Below are 20,024 nucleotides of genomic sequence, written 5' to 3'. Positions count from 1 at the left end.
CTACATCTGGCACTAGCCTCTTAACTCTTCAGAAAATAATGTTTCTTTCTCAAGTCCCATAAGGGAGGATGGCAACCCACACTCACCTTGTACATACAGACTATCTTTGGTGAAATTTGTGTAAAATGCTGATATATAATTTCCCGTAAAGATAGTGGTTAGTGAAGAACTGACTGGTCAGAGGACTTGGGGGATACTGGGCTACACCTAATGGAAGTTCTCAGCTTAAATATTTACTCATGACCTTATTACTGTTACTAGCTGAATTATTTGCATTCTGCCTATCTTTTATGTGGGCTTTCCAGGTGGTGCAATGATAAAGAATCAATCTGCTGCCAACGCTGGAGATACAAGAAACTTGGGTTCAACCCCTGGATTGGGAAGATCCCTACAGGAGGAAATGGCAACCCACTCCAGTATTCTTACCTGGAGAATCCCACGGACAGAGGAGCCTGGTGGGCTACCATCCATGGGATCACAAAGAGTTGAACGTGACTGAGCACACACACATCATTGTTTTTTTAATTACCAAATGTGTGACTAAACCTCAGATAAAATTAATGATGACTAGGCAATTTGAAATAATTAACCAAATATATAGTTTTATAAGATCAATGATTAAAAAGCAACAAGAGGGAACAACTTTCTAAACCACAGCAAATTAGTGAGACAGGTGGTTTAGAGGCTTTTGGTTACTGATAACAGGGTCTAGTTAAGTAACAGCACTGATTGGCCATTCACGAAATCCTCTCCTGACTTGGAAATGAGCATTCCTAGTGCTACGGGACAAAGCTGGTCCCACAAAATGCCTCCCAAAACACTGTCAAAATTAAGACCAAAAGGGAGGAGATTGTAAAATAACGTTGCCCACCATCCAGTTCTACAAGCCATTAGCACTGCAATCTCTGACATATAGTATATCCTAAAAGGAACTCGGGACAAAGATCAGGATGAAGCACGTGTGCTCTGGGAAAACTGAAGAGCTCTTCAGATGGCTAGATATTTTCAGGAGAAATTTTTTTATGAATCTGGATTTTTGCATCTTCCCATTCTTAGAATGGGGCTTTCCAGCAGGCTCAGTGGGTAAAGAATTTGGCTGAAATACAGGAGATGCAGGAGATTCAGGTTCAATCCCTGGGTCAGGAAGATTCCCTGGAGGAGGGCATGGCAACCCGCTCCAGTATTCTTGCCTGGAGAATCCCATGGACAGAGGAGCTAGCAGCCTATAGTACATAGGGTTGCAAATAGTCAGACAGGACTGAAGCAATGAAGCACGCACGCACACATACTTAGAATAGCACTAACACCATTAACTAAGATGTCTGCTCCTCATGACCAGCAGCAAGCTTCTGCTGGGGTTTGTCCTTGATTTCATATACCCCCTTCTCCATAATCACACATACATTGACCTCCCCACTTGCCTCTTTGGAACAGTTCTCAAAGCTCTCCAAGAGGCTGTCTCCCAGACTACAGCCTCAGCTTGCTGCTGCTGCTGCTAAGTCGCTTCAGTCCTGTCTGACTCCGTGCGACCCCACAGACTGCAGCCCACTAGGCTCCCCCATCCCTGGGATTCTCCAGGCAAGAACACTGGAGTGGGTTGCCATTTCCTTCTCCAGTGCATGAAAGTGAAAAGTGAAAGTAAAGTCGCTCAGTCGTGTCTAACTCTTCGAGACCCCGTGGACTGCAGCCCACCAGGCTCCCCAATCCACGGGCAAGAGTACTAGAGTGGGTTGCCATTGCCTTCTCTGCAGCTTGGCTCAAATAAAATTTTCTATTTCTTTCTCAGATTTACTATTGATTAAATTTTTCATTGACAGAGACATAGATCCACTAAAAACATGACTTATCATTATTTACATAAAATGAAGCTTTTCACTGAATTAACCCACTGATCTAGCATCAAGTATACCTGGCCCAGCTCTATGTTTCATAAGCAACTTCATCAAAATATGAATAGTCTTTAACTTTCTAGTTACTTGCATGTGTAGAAATATATTTTGAGTGAAGAGGCAATATCAGATAAAACTGAGATGAGAGAATCATGCCTACTTTCTACAAACTAAACTCTTGCCAACAAACAAGAATCCTACTGGTGTGGGGCGTGTTTGTGCATACATTGTCTTTGGTTTCCTGGTCACTCTATAGCTTGTCTTTCTTACAAATCTTACACCTTTTTTCCCTTCATATTCATGTTTAGTGACAAGTTCCACCTATGTTGTTGTGAGGCCTCTTTTTCTTCTTTATATTAACAACCATACAATTGTTCCTAGAAAAGGCAAGCAGTTTGCATTCATGCTACCTTGAATCCCTTCTACACCCAAATCTATTAAAGTGATTTACTCCTACGGCATAACAATTTTATGGTAACAGAAATAGAAACATTTGTTACAGGATCAGCATCACTTGGTTTAAACATAAGTGTGTTTGCCTGTAAGAAATGTTTTCAAATATACAATGGCAGACACATTGCAAACATTAATGCTTTTATTCAATTCAGTTTCTACAATCAGCATCTGCAGAGTAGCTCCTAGGACTGAGGCACTGTCTGGTATTTAAGGTATAGTAATGTCCGCTGTATCTTCAATTCCTTTGGAAATCATAAGCATGCCTTACACCAGCCTCTACAAATCAGGATAATTAAGATAACTGCTACCATTCTCTTTTCAAAAGTGAAGTCATTCTAACCCAGGGACTTCTGATCAGATACAGTGAAAGTGAACAATGATGTGCCTGATTGTTATGTATCAATAATAGCTCCTAAGAGCAAAAAAAGCACATGTTTTCTGACTAAAAAGACCCACCATGGAGACAGGCTGGAACCTGGGACCCTTTGCAGCAGTGCTGAAATGCCTGCACCTGGACAAACACCTCCTCAAACAACAAAATAGAAACAAACTATACAGGATTAAAAATAACTGAATGAATGCACAGGGGAGGGCAAATCCTGGACAAAAGATACAAAGAGACCAAGAAACCCCAACTGCCATTTCTAAATAGCCTGGAGCAAAAGCAGGGGACTACACATGACCCCTGCACACACCACATAAGGGGTAGGCAAACCACCTAAGCCACCCCTCCTGCATGACCTGCGGGCACATCCCCTCACCCTAGAAGGAGCCAGCTCGCCCACCTCCGGCAGTGAGCAAGGGCACCTGCTAATTGTTCTCACTCCCTCCTGTGGCAGTGTGCTCAGCCATGCCCGACTCTGTGTGACCCTGTGGACTGTAGCCTGCCAGGCTCTTCTGTCTATGGAAGGCTCCAGGCAAGAAATACTGGAGTGGGTTGCATTTCCTTCTCCACCTGCTGAAGCGGGAACCCCAATAAAGCCTTGCCTGAATTTCTTCTCTGGCCTCTAGTCAATATCTATTAAGGAGATAAACCTAGTCAACATCACTACCAAAATCTCAGGGGGACAGGTTTAGTTGGACAACCATATTGAAGGGTCACTAGACAAGTTATGATGTAAGGAAAACACTACGATGGAAGCGGTAGAAGTAATATACATATGATGAGAGTTCTGTGCAGGCGCCTCTCTGCCAAAGTACTGACAATCACATAAGTCTACTGAGTAGATCCTGAAGATCTGATTGGCTTTTTCAATGAGTCATGAGTCAGGTGGTGCCCCACACAGCACGTGGAGGGGAGACTGGGGGGCGGGAGGCTGCCAAATAAAGAGGGTTCTAAAGGCAAGACAGGAGAGTCATAAACAAAAAAGGTTATTTCAGATTAAGTCATCTCCCTTCGGGGACAGAAAGGTCTTATTAGATGGGTTACCTCCTCTTCCTTTGTGGGCTGGAAAGGGCCCACATGATAGCTTACCTCACTGGAGCTGAGGTAACTCCAGAAAATCCCTAACCGACCAGCTAGGACTCCATTTCTGGGGCAGGGTAAAACTTCAGTTGGGCTTCCCTGGTGGCTCAGTGGTAAAGAATCCACCTGCCAATGCAAGATATATGGGTTCAATCCCTCAGTCAGGAAGATCCCCTGGAGAAGGAAATGGCAACCCATTCCAGTATTCTTGCCTGGAGAACCCCATGGATCCATGGGGAGGAACTTGTCAGGCTACATCAAAGAGTTGGACACAACTTAGTGACTAAACAACAAAATTTCAATCAGGCTAGATATTAAGTCCAGGTTCGGTGACATGCCCAGCATAAGTGACTCTTGGGCCCATGCTCTTCTTTTTAATAATACCAAAATAAGGACTTTCCTGGCAGTCCAAAGGCTAAGACTCTGTGCTTCCAATCTAGGGGGCACAGGTTTGATCCCTGGTTGCAGAATTAAGATGCCACATGCTGCATGGCCACAAAAAAAGAAGAAGAATATTCACAAACATTTTTTGAAAAAGCTTCCTGAATTGCCAGGGAAAAGTAAAAGCAAATTTGAAATGAAGACAATCGGGGGGGCGGTCCTAGGATGGCTGAGGAATAGGACTGGGAGACCACTTTCACCCCCACAAATTCATCAAAAGAACATTTCAACGCTGAGTAAATGCCACAAAACAACTTCTGAATGCCAGCAGAGGACATCAGGCACCCAGAAAAGCAGCCCATTGTCTTCAAACTGAGGTAGGAAAAAATATAAAAGACAAAAAAAAGAGACAAAAGAGGGAGGGACGGAGCTCCATCCCGGGAAGGGAGTCTTAAAAAGAGAGAAGTTTCCAAACACCAGGAAACACTCTCACTGCCGAGCCTGTGGCGAGCCTTGGAAGCACAGAGGGCAACATAACAGGGAGGAAAAATAAATAAATAATTAAAACCCACAGATTAGGAGTCCAACGGTAACTCCCCCAGCGGAGAAGCAGCGCATCCACCACTAGCAAGCTGGGGCTGGGCAGGGAGGCACCGGCTGCATTGCTTTTTAAGGATCGGCCCGAATGCCGAGGGTAACCAGAGCGAACTAACTTGGGCTAGCAAACCAGACTGTGGGATAGCTACCACGCAAAAAGCTGTAACATAAGACACCGCCAGGACCGCACACAGAACAAAGGATGGAACAGAATTAGCCGGTTGCAGACCATCCCCCTCCAGTGACAGGCAGCCAGAGCCGGAAGGGCCGGAAGGCGGCAATAGCAGCCCCAGAGAGACATTATCTACAAAACTGCAAGCAGGCTTCTTTGCTAACTAAGACTTCTTGGGGTTCTAGACAGTCATCATCCGCCTGAGAAGGTGCGCCACTTGTACACCCAGAAAACTGAGCAGCAGGGACAGGAGAGGCGATAAGTCGCAGTGACCATGCTCGCCAAACACCTGAGATACTCAGACCTGGGAAGGGCACAAAACACAGGCCCAACCAAGTCTGTGCCTCTGAGGACTACCTGAATGCCTGAGCCTGAGTGACTTAGACCTGGGAGGTGCATGCAGCCCAGGGCCGGCCTCAGACGGTTCCGGTGGAGCAACCTAGAGCCTGAGCTGTGTGTGTCGTGAGCAGGGGCAGGCCCAGTGTAGCTAAGACACGGCGAGCACATGCCAGTGTTATTTGTTTGCAGTGTCCCTCCTTCCCCACAGCGCGACTGAACAAATGAGCCTAAAAAAGTGTTCACCACCACCCTCCTTGTGTCTGGGCGGAAATCAGACACTGAAGAGACAGCAAGCAGAAGAAGCTAAAACAGAGGGAACCGCCTTGGAAGTGACAGGTGCAAAAGATTAAAAACCCTGTCGTTAGTACTGGCTACGTAGGAAGGGGCCTGTAGATCTTGAGTAATATAAGCCGGACCAAGAAATTATCCGAAAATGAACTGACCCCACACTGCCCACAACACCACCAGAGAAATTCCTAGATATATCTTTACTATTTTTACGATCATTCTTTTTATTTCTTCTTCCTTTTTTTAAAACTTTTTAAAAATTTTAAGTCATCTATTACTCCTTTAACTTTCATTTTTATAACCTACTATTACTTTTCAAAAAAAAAGACCCTATTTTTAAAGCAAACTTCATATGTATATATATTTTAATAATTCTTATGACTTTGTTTTTCTTCTTCTTCTTCTTTTCTTTAATATTGTATTTTTTAAAATACAACCTCTACTCTAGATTTTTAATCTTTGCTTTTTGGTATTTGTTATCAATTTTGTACCTTCAAAAACCCAATCTTCAGTACCCATTTTTACTTGAGAGTGAGATTACTGGCTTGACTGCTCTCTCTTCCTTTGGACTCTCCTTTTTCTCCAGCAGGTCGCCTCTGTCTCCTCCCTCCCCCTCTCTTCTCTACCCAACTCTGTGAATCTCTGTGTGTTCAAGACTGTGGAGAACACTTAGGGAAATGATTACTGGCTAGATCTGTCTCTCTCCTGTTCATTCCCCCCTTTTATCCTCCTGGCCACCCCTGTCTTCTTCCTCCCTCTTCTCTTCTCTGTATAACTCCATGAACATCTCTGAGCGGTTCAGACTGTGAGGTGCACATAAGGAAGTGATTACTGGCTAGCTTCCTCTCTCTTCTTTTGATTCCACCTCATCTCAGTCGGATCACCTCTAACTCCCTCCTCCCTCTTTTCTTCTCCATGTAACTCTGTGAACCTCTCTGGGTGTCCCTTAATGTGGAGAAACTTTTCATCTTTAACCTAGATGTTTTATCAACAGCGCAGTATAGAAGGAGAATTCTTGAGACTATTGTAAAAATAAGACTGAAAACCAGAAGCAGGAGGCTTAATTCCAAATCCTGAGAACATCAGAGAACTCCTGACTCCAGGGAACATTAATCAATAAGAGCTCATCAAACACCTCCATACCTACACTGAAACCAAGCACCACCCAAGGGCCAACAAGTTCCAGAGCAAGACATATCATGCAAATTCTCCAGCAACACAGGAACACACCCCTGAGCTTCAATATACAAGCTGCCCAAGGTTACCCCAAAACCATTGACATCTCATCACTCATTACTGGACACTTCATTGCACTCCAGGAGGAATAAATCCAGCTCCACTCACCAGAACACTGACATAAGCTTCCCTAACCAAGAAACCTTGACAAGCCACTGATACAACCCCACCAACAGTGAGGAAACTCCACAATAAAGAGAATTCCACAAACTGCCAGAATACAGAAAGGCCACCCCAAATGCAGCAATATAAACAAGATGAAGAGACAGAGGAATACCCAACAGGTAAAGGAACAGGAGAAATGCCCACCAAACCCAACCAAAGAGGAAGAGATACGGAATCTACCTGATAAAGAATTTCAAATAACGATAGTGAAAATGATCCAAAATCTTGAAATAAAAATGGAATCACAGATAAATAGCCTGGAGACAAGGATTGAGTAGATGCAAGAAAGGTTTAACAAGGACCTAGAAGAAACAAAAAAGAGACAATATATAATGAATAATGCAATAAATGAGATCAAAAACACTCTGGAGGCAACAAATAGTAGAATAACGGAGGCAGAAGATAGGATTAGTGAAGCAGAAGATAGAATGGTAGAAATAAATGAATCAGAGGGGAAAAAAGAAAAACGAATTAAAAGAAATGAGGACAGTCTCAGAGACCTCCAGGACAATATGAAACTCTCCAACATTCGAATTATAGGAGTCCCAGAAGAAGAAGACAAAAAGAAAGACCATGAGAAAATACTTGAGGAGATAATAGTTGAAAAGTTTCCTAAAATGGGGAAGGAAATAATCACCCAAGTCCAAGAAACACAGAGAGTCCCAAACAGGATAAACCCAAGGTGAAACACCCCAAGACACATATTAATCAAATTAACAAAGATCAAACACAAAGAACAAATATTAAAAGCAGCAAGGGAAAAACAACAAATAACACACAAGGGGATTCCCATAAGGATAAGAGCTGATCTTTCAATAGAAACTCTTCAGGCCAGGAGGGAATGGCAAGACATACTTAAAGTGATGAAAGAAAATAACCCACAGCCCAGATTACTGTACCCAGCAAGGATCTCATTCAAATATGAAGGAGAAACCAAAGCTTTACAGACAAGCAAAAGCTGAGAGAATTCAGCACCACCAAACCAGCTCTCCAACAAATGCTAAAGGATACTCTCTAGACAGGAAACACAAAAAGGGTGTATAAACCAGAACCCAAAACAATAAAGTAAATGGCAATGGGATCATACTTATCAATAATTACCTTAAACGTAAATGAGTTGAATGCCCCAAGCAAAAGACAAAGACTGGCTGAATGGATACAAAGACGACCCCGATATATGTTGTCTACAAGAGACCCACCACAAAACAAGGGACACATACAGACTGAAAGTAAAGGGCTGGAAAAAGATATTCCATGCAAATAGAGACCAAAAGAAAGCAGGAGTAGAAATACTCATATCAGATAAAATGGACTTTAAAACAAAGGCTGTGAAAAGAGACAAAGAAGGACACTACATAATGATCAAAGGATCAATCCAAGAAGAAGATATAACAATTAGAAATATATATGCATCCAACATAGGAGCACCGCAATATGTAAGACAAATGCTAACAAGTATGAAAGGGGAAATTAACAATAACACAATAATAGTGGGAGACTTTAATACCCCACTCACACCTATGGATAGATCAATTAAACAGAAAATTAACAAAGAAACACAAACTTTAAATGATACAATAGATCAGGTAGACCTAATTGATATCTATAGAGATTTCACCCCAAAACAATGAATTTCACCTTTTTATCAAGTGCACATGGAACCTTCTCCAGGATAGATCACATCCTGGGCCATAAATCTAGCCTTGGTAAATTCAAAAAAATTGAAATCATTCCAAGGATATTTTCTGACCATAATACAGTAAGATTAGATCTCAATTACAGGAGAAAAACTATTAAACATTCCAACATATGGAGGCTCAACAACACTCTGCTGAATAACCAACAAATCACAGAAGAAATCAAAAAAGAAATCAAAATATGCATAGAAACGAATGAAAACACAACAACCCAAATCCTGTGGGACACTGTAAAAGCAGTGCTAAGGGGAAAGTTCATAGTGATACAGGCATACCTCAAGAAACAACAAAAAAGTTAAATAAATAACCTAACTCTACACCTAAAGCAACTAGAAAAGGAAGAAATGGAGAACCCCAGGGTTAGTAGAAGGAAAGAAATCTTTAAAATTAGGGCAGAAATAAATGCAAGAGAAACAAAAGAGACCATAGCAAAAATCAACAAAGCCAAAAGCTGGTTCTTTGAAAAGATAAATAAAATTGACAAACCATTAGCCAGACTCATCAAGAAACAAAGGGAGAAAAATCAAATCAATAAAATTAGAAATGAAAATGGAGAGATCACGACAGACAACACAGAAATACAAAGGATCATAAGGGACTACGATCAGCAATTATATGCCAATAAAATGGACAACTTGGAAGAAATGGATGAATTCTTAGAAAAGTACAACTTTCCAAAACTGAACCAGGAAGAAATAGAAAATCTTAACAGATCCATCACAAGCACAGAAATTGAAACTGTAATCAGAAATTTTCCAGCAAACAAAAGCCCAGGTCCACACGGCTTCACAGCTGAATTCTACCAAAAATTTAGAGAAAAGCTAACACCTATCCTACTCAAACTCTCCCAGAAAATTGCAGAAGAAGGTAAACTGCCATACTCATTCTGTGAGGCCACCATCACCCTCATACCAAAACCTGACAAAGATGCCACAGAAAAAGAAAACTATGGGCCAATATCACTGATGAACATAGATGCAAAAATCCTTAACAAAATTCTAGCAATCAGAATCCAACAACACATTAAAAAGATCATGCACCATGATCAAGTGGACTTTATCCCAGGGATGCAAGGATTCTTCAATATACAAAAATCAATGTAATACACCACATTAACAAATTGAAAAATAAAAGCCATATGATTATCTCAATAGATGCAGAGAAAGCCTTTGACAAAATTCAACATCCATTTATGATAAAAACCCACCAGAAAGCAGGAATAGAAGGAACATACCTCAACATGATAAAAGCTATATATGACAAACACACGGCAAACATTATCCTCAATGGTGAAAAATTGAAAGCATTTCCCCTAAAGTCAGGAACAAGACAAGGGTGCCCACTTTCACTGCTACTATTCAACATAGTTCTGGAAGTTTTGGCCACAGAAATCAGAGCAGAAAAAGAAATAAACGGAATCCAAATTGGAAAAGAAGAAGTAAAACTCTCACAGTTTGCAGATGACATGATCCTCTACATAGAAAACCCTAAAGACTCCACAAGAAAATAACTAGAGCTAATCAATGAATATAGTAAAGTTGCAGGATATAAAATCAACACACAGAAATCCCTTGCATTCCTATACAATAATAATGAGAAAATAGAAAGAGAAATTAAGGAAACAATTCCATTCACCATTGCAACAAAAAGAATAAAATACTTAGGAATATATCTACCTAAAGAAACTAAAGACCTATATATAGAAAACTAAAACACTGGTGAAAGAAATCAAAGAAGACACTAATAAATGGAGAAATATACCATGATCATGGATCAGAAGAATCAATATAGTGAAAATGAGTATACTACCCAAAGCGATCTATAGATTCAATGCAATCCCTATCAAGGTACCAACTGTATTTTTCACAGAGCTAGAACAAATAATTTCACAATTCGTATGGAAATACAAAAAACCTCGAATACCCAAAGCAATCTTGAGAAAGAAGAATGGAACTGGAGGAATCAACCTGCCTGACATCAGGCTCTACTACAAAGCCACAGTCATCAAGACAGTACGGTACTGGCACAAAGACAGAAATATAGATCAATGGAACAAAATAGAAAGCCCAGAGATAAATCTACACACCTATGGACACCTTATCTTTGACAAAGGATGCAAGAATATACCATCGACTAAAGACAATCTCTTTAACAAGTGGTGCTGGGAAAACTGGTCAACCACTTGTAAAAGAATGAAACTAGATCACTTTCTAACACCATACACAGAAATAAACTCAAAATGGATTAAAGATCTAAACGTAAGACCAGAAACTATAAAACTCCTAGAGGAAAACATAGGCAAAACCCTCTCTGACATAAATCACAGCAGGATCCTCTATGACCCACCTCCCAGAATACTGGAAATAAAAGCAAAAATAAACAAATGGGACCTAATTAAAATTAAAAGCTTCTGCACAACAAAGAAAACTATGAGCAAGGTGAAAAACAGCCTTTGGAATGGGAGAAAATAATAGCAAATGAAGCAACTGATAAACAACTAGTCTCAAAAATATAAGCAACTCCTGCAGCTCAATTCCAGAAAAATAAATGACCCAATCAAAAAATGGGCCAAAGAACTAAATAGACATTTCCCCAAAGAAGACATACAGATGGCTAACAAACACATGAAAAGATGCTCAACATCACTCATTATCAGAGAAATGCAAATCAAATCCACAATGAGTTACCATTTCACACCAGTCAGAATGGCTGTGATCCAAAAGTTTACAAGCAATAAATGCTGGAGAGGGTGTGGACAAAAGGGAACCCTCTTACACTGTTGGTGGGAATGCAAACTAGTACAGCCACTATGGAGAACAGTGTGGAGATTCCTTAAAAAACTGGAAATAGAACTGCCTTATGACCCAGCAATCCCACTGCTGGGAAAACACACCAAGGAAACCAGAATTGAAAGAGACACATGTACCCCAATGTTCATCACAACACTGTTTATAATAGCCAGGACATGGAAGCAACCTAGATGTCCATCAGCAGATGAATGGATAAGAAAGTTGTGGTACATATACACAATGGAGTATTACTCAGCCATTAAAAAGAATACATTTGAACCAGTTCTAATGAGGTGGATGAAACTGGAGCCTATTATACAGAGTGAAGTAAGCCAGAAAGAAAAACACCAATACAGTATACTGACACATATATATGGAATTTAGAAAGATGATAACAATAACCCCGTATGCGAGACAGCAAAAGAGACACAGATGTATAGAACAGTCTTTTGGACTCTGTGGGAGAGGGAGAGGGTGGGATGATTTGGGAGAATGGCATTGAAACATGTATACTATCATATAAGAAACGAATCGCCAGTCTAGGTTTGATGCAGGATACAGGATGCCTGGGGCTGGTGCACTGGGATGACCCAGAGAGATGGTATGGGGAGGGAGCTGGAAGGGGAGTTCAGGATTGGGAACACGTGTACACCCATGGCGGATTCATGATGATATATGGCAAAACCGATACAGCATTGTAAAGTAAAATAAAGTAAAAAAACCAAACAGACAAAAAAAAAAAGTGAAATGAAGACAATCAAATAAAGTTCAAATTTTGGACTTTATTGTTAAAATAATCATAATAACAATACAAAATAAAGGTGAAACAGGCTTCCCTGGTGGTTCAGATGGTAAAGAATATGCCTGCAATTTGGGAGATGTGGGTTCAATCCCCGGGTTGGGAAGATTCCCTGGAGAAGATTCCCTGGAGATGGAAATGGCAACCCACTCCAGTATTCTTGCCTGGAGAAACCCATGGACAGAGGAACCAGGTGGGCTATGGTGCTTGGAGTCTCAGAGTTAAGCAGGACCTTAGTGACTAACACTACTGTCCCAAAGCAAACGGAACCTCTGTTTTCTTCAAGTTATCAAAAATCTTTAAGAGATGCTGAAAGTGAAAGTGAAATCGCTCAGCCGTGTCCGACTCTTCGAGACCCCGTGGCCTATAGCCTACCAGGCTCCTCCATCCATGGGATTCTCCAGGCAAGAATACTGGAGTGAGCTGCTATTTCCCTCTCCAGAGGATCTTCCCAACCCAGGGATAGAACCCAGGTCTCTCGCATTGCAGACAGACACTTTAACCTCTGAGCCACCAGGGAAACCTAAAGAGAGATGCTACTTGAGCTTAAAAAACTCCAGTACATGATTGCTGGCCTCAGTTCCAAAGTGCACAGGAAATTCTGAACCTAGCTTTTCATCCTGAGAAGTCCATGGGGGGCAACGGCAGGGGCAGGGGGTTGGTCCTCGTGCTAGAGCACAAAACAGCCTGAGCAGAAACAATTTGAGACCCAATTCTTCACCTGAAAAGCTGTCAGCAAGACTGGTTCTAGAAAAACTGCTGAAGAAAATCACTTTGTAGTTTGGAATCACCTCCCTGTGGGGTATCCTGACTCCAGTTTCCTCTTGGAGATCAACCCAGTTTCTCCAGGCTCATACCATGAATCCTCCACAACAGGAGGTGGGCGGACCTGGTATGACTGAGTACTGGCACCAATGCCGCTGTGGACAATCACTCAGCCAGTTCCTCTGTTAGGATAACACTCCCCTGCGTTAATCTGTTCATTTTCTGCTCATCTTCCTATGCTCAGCAAAGCCTTCCCCCAGGACTCCTTCCATTCTCTCAGCTGGTCAGAGTGCTGAGTCACCCACCTGGCAGGTGGAAGGAAAAAGAAGGAAGCCTGAGTGTTCAGAGGAGCATGGACAGAGCCAAGATTCTGCTCCACACTTGCAGAGGAAGCATCCTTGCTTGGAGGGACAAGAGAAACACTATGCAGAGGAAAAAATGGAAGCAATAGAGAGGCCCCCGCAAACTGGAAAGGGAGAAACGGAAAAAACAAGAGAAGCCCATCCAACCAGAGGATGAGGCAGCCACACGTAAGGTGACTGAGCACCAAGCTGGCCCTTTGGTTGTTGTCACAGGAAGACAGATTTCAGGGCTGGCCCATCCCCAGTTTGGGGTGACACTTATCTGTGCCCCCATGAACTGCCTCCAGCAACTCTGAAACACATGCACATAAAGACATGTGTCACATAGCAACACACCTTCTGTCTCCTGGTTCTGAGCAGTCCCATGAGCCCCAGAAGAAACAGGTTTGTCCATTCTGTGGATGTAGGTGATGGCAAGGAAGGTGGCTTCCTGAAGGTGACCAGGCATGATGAAATCTCACCTTCTATAGTCTGGCCACAGCAGAGCTGGTAACCATTTTCGTCTCAGTTCGTCCACTTGCCAGTTTAAAGGCCATAAGCAGGACTCTGTCTCTTCTGTGACATGGGACACACCCACTTCCCAATGCTCTTATGAGCTGATCCAGGATGCTAATTAAATGTGTATGTACATGTGCTTTTCCCTTTTGCACTGTGCACAATTAAGTCAGGGGCACGGAACCATGAACGGTCTAAATCTTCCCTCCTCTCCAAACAGAAGCTCACGCAAATTCTCCCAAACAGAGAGATACCCCCCTGGTAAGGAGACGGGGGACAGGGAGCATCTCCAACTTTATCTAAAAGGCACAGTTTAAACCAAACTCTTTCAAATGAAAACGGAAGAGCAGAGCATTAATAGACTTGCTAAATGGTAACTGTATGAGCCCCTCAACCTGTCTGAGATGTACGAAAATATAAAAGATGTGATATTGGTTACAAGTCACCCCTCCAGAGTTACAAGATGTTAAGGAAAAACCCCTAATATTTAGAGCATAAAATTACTTTCTGGGACTTGCCTGGTGGTCCAGTGGTTAAGATTCGGTGTTTCCAGAGCAGGGGGCCCCAGTTCAATGCCTGGTCAGAGAACAAGGATCCCACATATCACAGAGTGCAGCCAAAAAAAAAATTACCTCCTTACTCACAAAGCAGGCTTTCCACTGGTGGGAACTCAGGTTCCAAGGAAGCAATTCAGGAAACACAGCTGAGCTGGGACTTCCCAGGGCCTTGGTTCCCAAAGTGTGGTTTGGGGCCTGACTCAACAACAGCAGCTTGATGCTCATTAGAAACACAGACATACAGGTCCTGGAGCAGTCCATCTGAGTCAGAACCCATTTTTTAACACTATTCCCAGGTGATCTGCACACACCTTTCATTTCAGAAGCAGTGTCTAAGGGTCAGGACCCCTTCTGATCACACCAAGAGGGCACCCACCCCCACCCATGTATTAACAATACCAGTCAAGGGGGGCCACCACGTAGCACATCCAATTCTCCAGCGTTCTCTTGGGTTAAAACTAAAAAGCAAAACACTCAAGCAAGCAACACTTGTAGCAATTCTTGGCAAGTGTCTTAGACATTCGCTGAGAAAAACACGAGCAGATGCTTACAGCTCCATCACACCGTCCATCCTTAATCCTCAGAAACATCCGTGCATTCTTCACACTTTCAAACATGCATATCCCAGAGCTGATTTTATGCACTCTCCAGTAGGACTTTTCAGACGGCTTTCCTACGCCCGTGCAGCTCCCATCCGGCTGGAGGCAGAGGGCCTGGCACAGGCTGGTGGCAAGCAGAACCACTGCGCTGTTGAGCAACACACCCTGCAGAGGAACCAACAGCACAGAGAGGCAGTAAGTGACACGCCTGTGTCTTGCTAGAGAAATATGGCAATAGAGCTCATTTTCTTACAAAAGCTGCAGTGATCGGGATCTTACCAGAAGCTTGGTGAGAAAGAATGAGCAAAAAAAAGGAAATAAAAAATTTAACTGCTATGTAAAGCTAAACAAAACTAAAGAAGGTGGGCTGGTTGACTGTTTATGATTTACATTAATCATTACTCATCAAGACTGTAAGAATCAGCATCAGAGGCTACAGAGACTTTAAGAAGATGCAAAAGCCACAAACACTTCTCTTAAGAAGTTTCCAATCACTCTAAGCAAATAGTTTGAATACTATCACAAGAAGAATAAAAATAGTGTTCTATAAGAGTGCTTGAATTTTGACAAGTAATCTATGGATATTAGTTAAATGTATGCATGTAGGAGGGGCTTCCCAGGTGGTGCTAGTGGTAAAGAACCTGCCTGCCAATGCAGGAAACATAAGAGATGCAGGCTTGATCCTTGAGTCAGGAAGATCCCCTGGAAGAGGGCATGGCAATCCACTCTAGTATTCTTGCCTGGAGAATTCCATGGACAGAGGAGCCTGATGAGCTATAGTCCATAGGGTCTCAAAGAGTCGGACATGATTGAAGTGACTTGACACTCATGCACACATGCATGGAGGAATAAATGAATGAATAAAAAGAAGTATCGATATAACTAAAGCCAAATTAAGTAAATCTTCTGTAATCAATAGCTTCAGTCAGTTCAGTTGCTCAGTTGTGTCTGGCTCTTTGCAACCCCATGGACTGTAGCACACCAAGCCTCCCTGTCCATCACCAACTCCTGGAGCTTGCTCAAACTCATGTCCACCAAGTTGGTGATGCCATCTCATCCTCTGTTGTCCCCTTCTCCTCCTGCCTTCAATCTTTCCCAGCATCAAGGGCTTTTCCAATGAGTCAGTTCTTTGATCAGGTGGCCAAAGAGCTTCAGCATCAGTCCTTCAATATTCAGGACTGACTTCCTTTAGGATGGACAGGTTGGATCTCCTTGCAGTCCAAGGGACTCTCAAGAGTCTGCTCCAATACCACAGTTCAAAAGCATCAATTCTTCAGTGCTCAGCTTTCTTTATGATCCAACTCTCACATCCATACATGACTATTGGAAAAACCATAGCTTTGACTAGACGGACCTTTGTCTGCAAAGTGATTGATGCCTCAGCTTTTAATATGCTGTCTAGATTGGTCATCTTTTCTTCCAAGGAGCAAACGTCTTTTAATTTCAAGACTGCAATCACCATCTGCAGTGATTTTGGAGCCCAAGAAAATGAAGTCTGCCACTGTTTCCATTGTTTCCCCATCTATTTGCCATGAAATGATGGGACCGGAAGTCATGATCTCCATTTTTTGAATGTTGAGTTTTAAGCAGCTTTTTCACTCTCTTCTTTCACTTTCATCAAGAAGCTCTTTAGTTCCTCTTCACTTTCTGCCATAAAGGTGGTGTCCTCTGCATATCTGAGGTTATTGATATTTCTCCCTGCAAACTTGATTCCAAACTTGAGCCCAGCATTTCACATGATATATTCTGCATATAAGCAATAGCTTAAGAGGAAGATATAAAAAGTTCTTGAAAGTTAGTTAGAAATGTACTAACACAGTAGAGAAATGAATAAAAGACACAAATACACAAATCACAAAATGCAAATGATGAATATGCAGAAGGAAAAATAATCTATACTAGTAACAAAAATAATAATAAAGTGAAAATTAAATGTATATTTCTCTAGAAGATTGTCAAAGTTTCTTTCAAGGACTGCCATACTCAACACCAAGGTCCATAATATTAATATAAATAATATCCTGCTCTGTCAAAGGCAACTTGGTAGTAAAGAGCATAATTTTACCTGGAGAGGTCTGGCCTTTGTCCTAGGTTTCTGAGAAGTAATCACCAACCCTTAAGGGTGCTGTGCCTAACAGGAGTGTCTTTGCTTGCCTGGCAGCCTTGGGTCAGCCAGATAGTAAGGATGTGACTTAGGGTGGGAACTTTGCATAACAAGGTGTCACCTGACCTCCCAAGAGGTCTCTTCCCTCTGCATCTCGTCCCTTAGTGAACGTTAGAGACTGAGACTAGCCATATGAACTCTCTATCCAGGAAAGCCTCTGGGCCCAAGTCTCAGGTGAGCCTCCCTGGATGGCAGTGCTCCATGAATATCGTCACACATCAGTGCAGAGAAAGTCACGCCGTCCTGATTCCAGGGAAGAGGACAACCACATTTCCACATTCGGTGCTTTTCCTGGGCTCTGTCCTCTGCACCTCTTCCCTTAGTGAATGTCAAGTCTGCATCCTTTCTCTGTAACACCATGAATGTGAGAGCACTGATTTAGTTCTGGGTCATTCTCATGAATTATCAAAACTTGATAGTGACCTCAAGAATACTTCACTCTGAAGTCCCTGTCAGAAGCGAGGGTGGTCATGTCAACTGCCCCCTCTAACCTCATGATTTGACTTTCCCAGGATTAAGTATTGGTACATTTCTGGAAAAAGATTTGTCAATATGTTGCCAAGAGTCTTAAAGGGCTCATATTCTGACCTTTCAATTCAATTTTGAATGATCTAGGCTAAGAAAATAATAAAATATGTTGTCAGAGACATAAGTCCAAGTATATTTTCCAGTAATATATTAGAGGTAATAAAATAAAGAAATTAAGATTAAATGTCCAATGACAAATTCATATTTTCCTGTTTGAATATAATGTAACCATTAAAAACCATGTTGTCTGGAGAAAATAATAACATCATGAAGGGTTTATTACGTAGTAGGTCTAAAAAGTTTTGAAGACAAATTGACTAATTGGATTCATAATTCACCAGACTAGATATGTTATACTCATTAAAAGTTGTAACTTCTTGGAAAACATTCTCTTTACTTTTAAAATGTAGATAATAATATCTGTCAGAAATGTCATGGTGATTAGATTTAGTATTGTGTGTGGTGAAGCTCTCAGTAAAGTGTCTGTAATAAAACAGGCAATCTCACAAATGATAGCTATTGCATTAATAATATCATTTAAAGATAAAAAGATAAATTCACAAACATGTATTACAGAGAAAGAAATATAAGCAATATGAAATGATCCCACACATACAACCCTCAGAGTATAAATACACAAATATTCTAACTGTTAGAAAAGTTAAATATAGATTTGTTTCACTCCCAAATGTAAGATTCTCTAACTTTTTATTTGAAATCCCCACAGCCATAGTTTTAAGCTGCAAATTCAACTGACATTGGCTGTTACTCCCATCATTTTAGTGTTGCTAAGGCTACCGCCCCTACAACCACATTCTGGGTGGACAAAATGACCACAGGCATCAATGCCCCGAGTGGAAAGAGATCTAATTTCTCCATTGCAACTTCATTCAAGAGTTTTCCTCAACAGGGCAAAAGAAAATACAAGTTTAACAGTATCAACTTTAATGACCTTCCTCCAGTTTACCTTGACAAAAACCACAAACTCTTTTGAAAGGTGTGCGTAGCCTGCTGATGAATCATTAGTTATTTTGCCATGGCGATCAAAAATAACCAAGTGCCCGGGAACACGTGCTGACTCAAGAAGTGCACAGCGGTTGGGCTGAGACAGCACCCGCATCTCAGTGGAGGCCCCACCACTAGCCTAAAAGAAAAAGGGAGAACAAAACAAAATGAAAGCTCTGCATAAGCAATAGAAAATGTGTTGACACTCTATGTGTGCACAGATCCAGTGCACTCCATGGAACCCTTGAACTAGCGTACAACAGTGACGTTTTCTGATTCAATTCTTGTGATCTCCCAGCCTGATTTCCAGGGTCTTGCTCCAAGGACCTTCTCTTGATTTCTCAGAAACCATGTAGAGCGCTAATAACAGCAAAAATAACTCCAGTGGCAGGGTAATTTAATGAGATGTTAATGTGTATTTTATCATTATTTTTCATTTCTTTTTTTGTGTCTTCCTAATTAAAGACTACATGGGATCAAATGATGAAGTTAACAGATGTATATTACTAGGTTTTGCTTGTGAAAAACTGAACAAATCAAGGAAGATAAACTATACTGAGACATTTCTAGTTTGGGGCACTGTTTGAGGTCTGACCTCTCACTGTCTCAAGGAGGCATCTGGGCCTGAAAGTAAGGACTCACTGATGCCGCTTGAAAGGCTTGATCCATGACACTAAGGCTGCCAACCTCAGTGAAGTTTCTTGTGAGGATGGCAGGTAAGCCACAGAGCTGTTCACCAAGAAACCACCTCTGATGTTTGATGAGAACTGGGCAGTGAGCAGTGTGGACTGAAGTTAAGAGAGTTGCCACCAGCTGTTCAGAGACCTGACACACCAGATGAAATGCGTATACAACAAGGTGACCTTCATAATAACCAAGGTGGGATTTTTCTCCAACCTAGAGGGAGAGGGGCTTACAGAGAGACTTAATTTGATTTTAGAAAAATAAATAGAACATTTCTTGAACTCTTAATTTGAGTGGATTCCAAACCCACAACATTCATATTTATTAAACTTCTACTGACTAGGACCTTTATGAGCAGAATGCACTAGAAAATACAGCATGGCGACTTCCCTGGTGCTCCAATGACTAAGATTCCAAGCTCACAATGCAGAGTGCCTCAGTTTGATCCCTGATCAGGAAACCAGATACCATATGCCACCACTGAAACCCAGTGCAGCCAAAATATAAATTAAAATAAGTATAAAAAACATCATGGGGTAACATGCCAAGTTCAAAGCAAAGAAAGGACACCATGAAAGAAATGTGACTGATT

At 41.7% G+C, this 20,024-nt stretch overlaps 1 protein-coding gene across 1 annotated transcript in view; it reads right to left on the bottom strand.

The window, feature by feature from the left end:
• The window catches only part of LOC120878581, a 145,882-nt gene that overhangs the window by 23,713 nt on the left and 102,145 nt on the right, over window positions 1-20,024 (bottom strand). Inside the window, exons 14-15 of the mRNA XM_040261230.1 lie at window positions 18,711-18,887; window positions 15,004-15,216 (exon numbers count right to left, since the gene is read on the bottom strand). Of these exons, the coding sequence (XP_040117164.1) occupies window positions 15,004-15,216; window positions 18,711-18,887 (390 nt within the window). The remainder of the gene's footprint in view (window positions 1-15,003; window positions 15,217-18,710; window positions 18,888-20,024) is intronic.

Source organism: Oryx dammah, unplaced genomic scaffold, assembly GCF_014754425.2.
Source record: "Oryx dammah isolate SB20612 unplaced genomic scaffold, SCBI_Odam_1.1 HiC_scaffold_19, whole genome shotgun sequence".
NCBI lineage: Eukaryota > Metazoa > Chordata > Mammalia > Artiodactyla > Bovidae > Oryx > Oryx dammah.
Note: the sequence above shows the minus strand (reverse complement) of the source record. Positions and strands in the feature narration are given on the sequence as shown.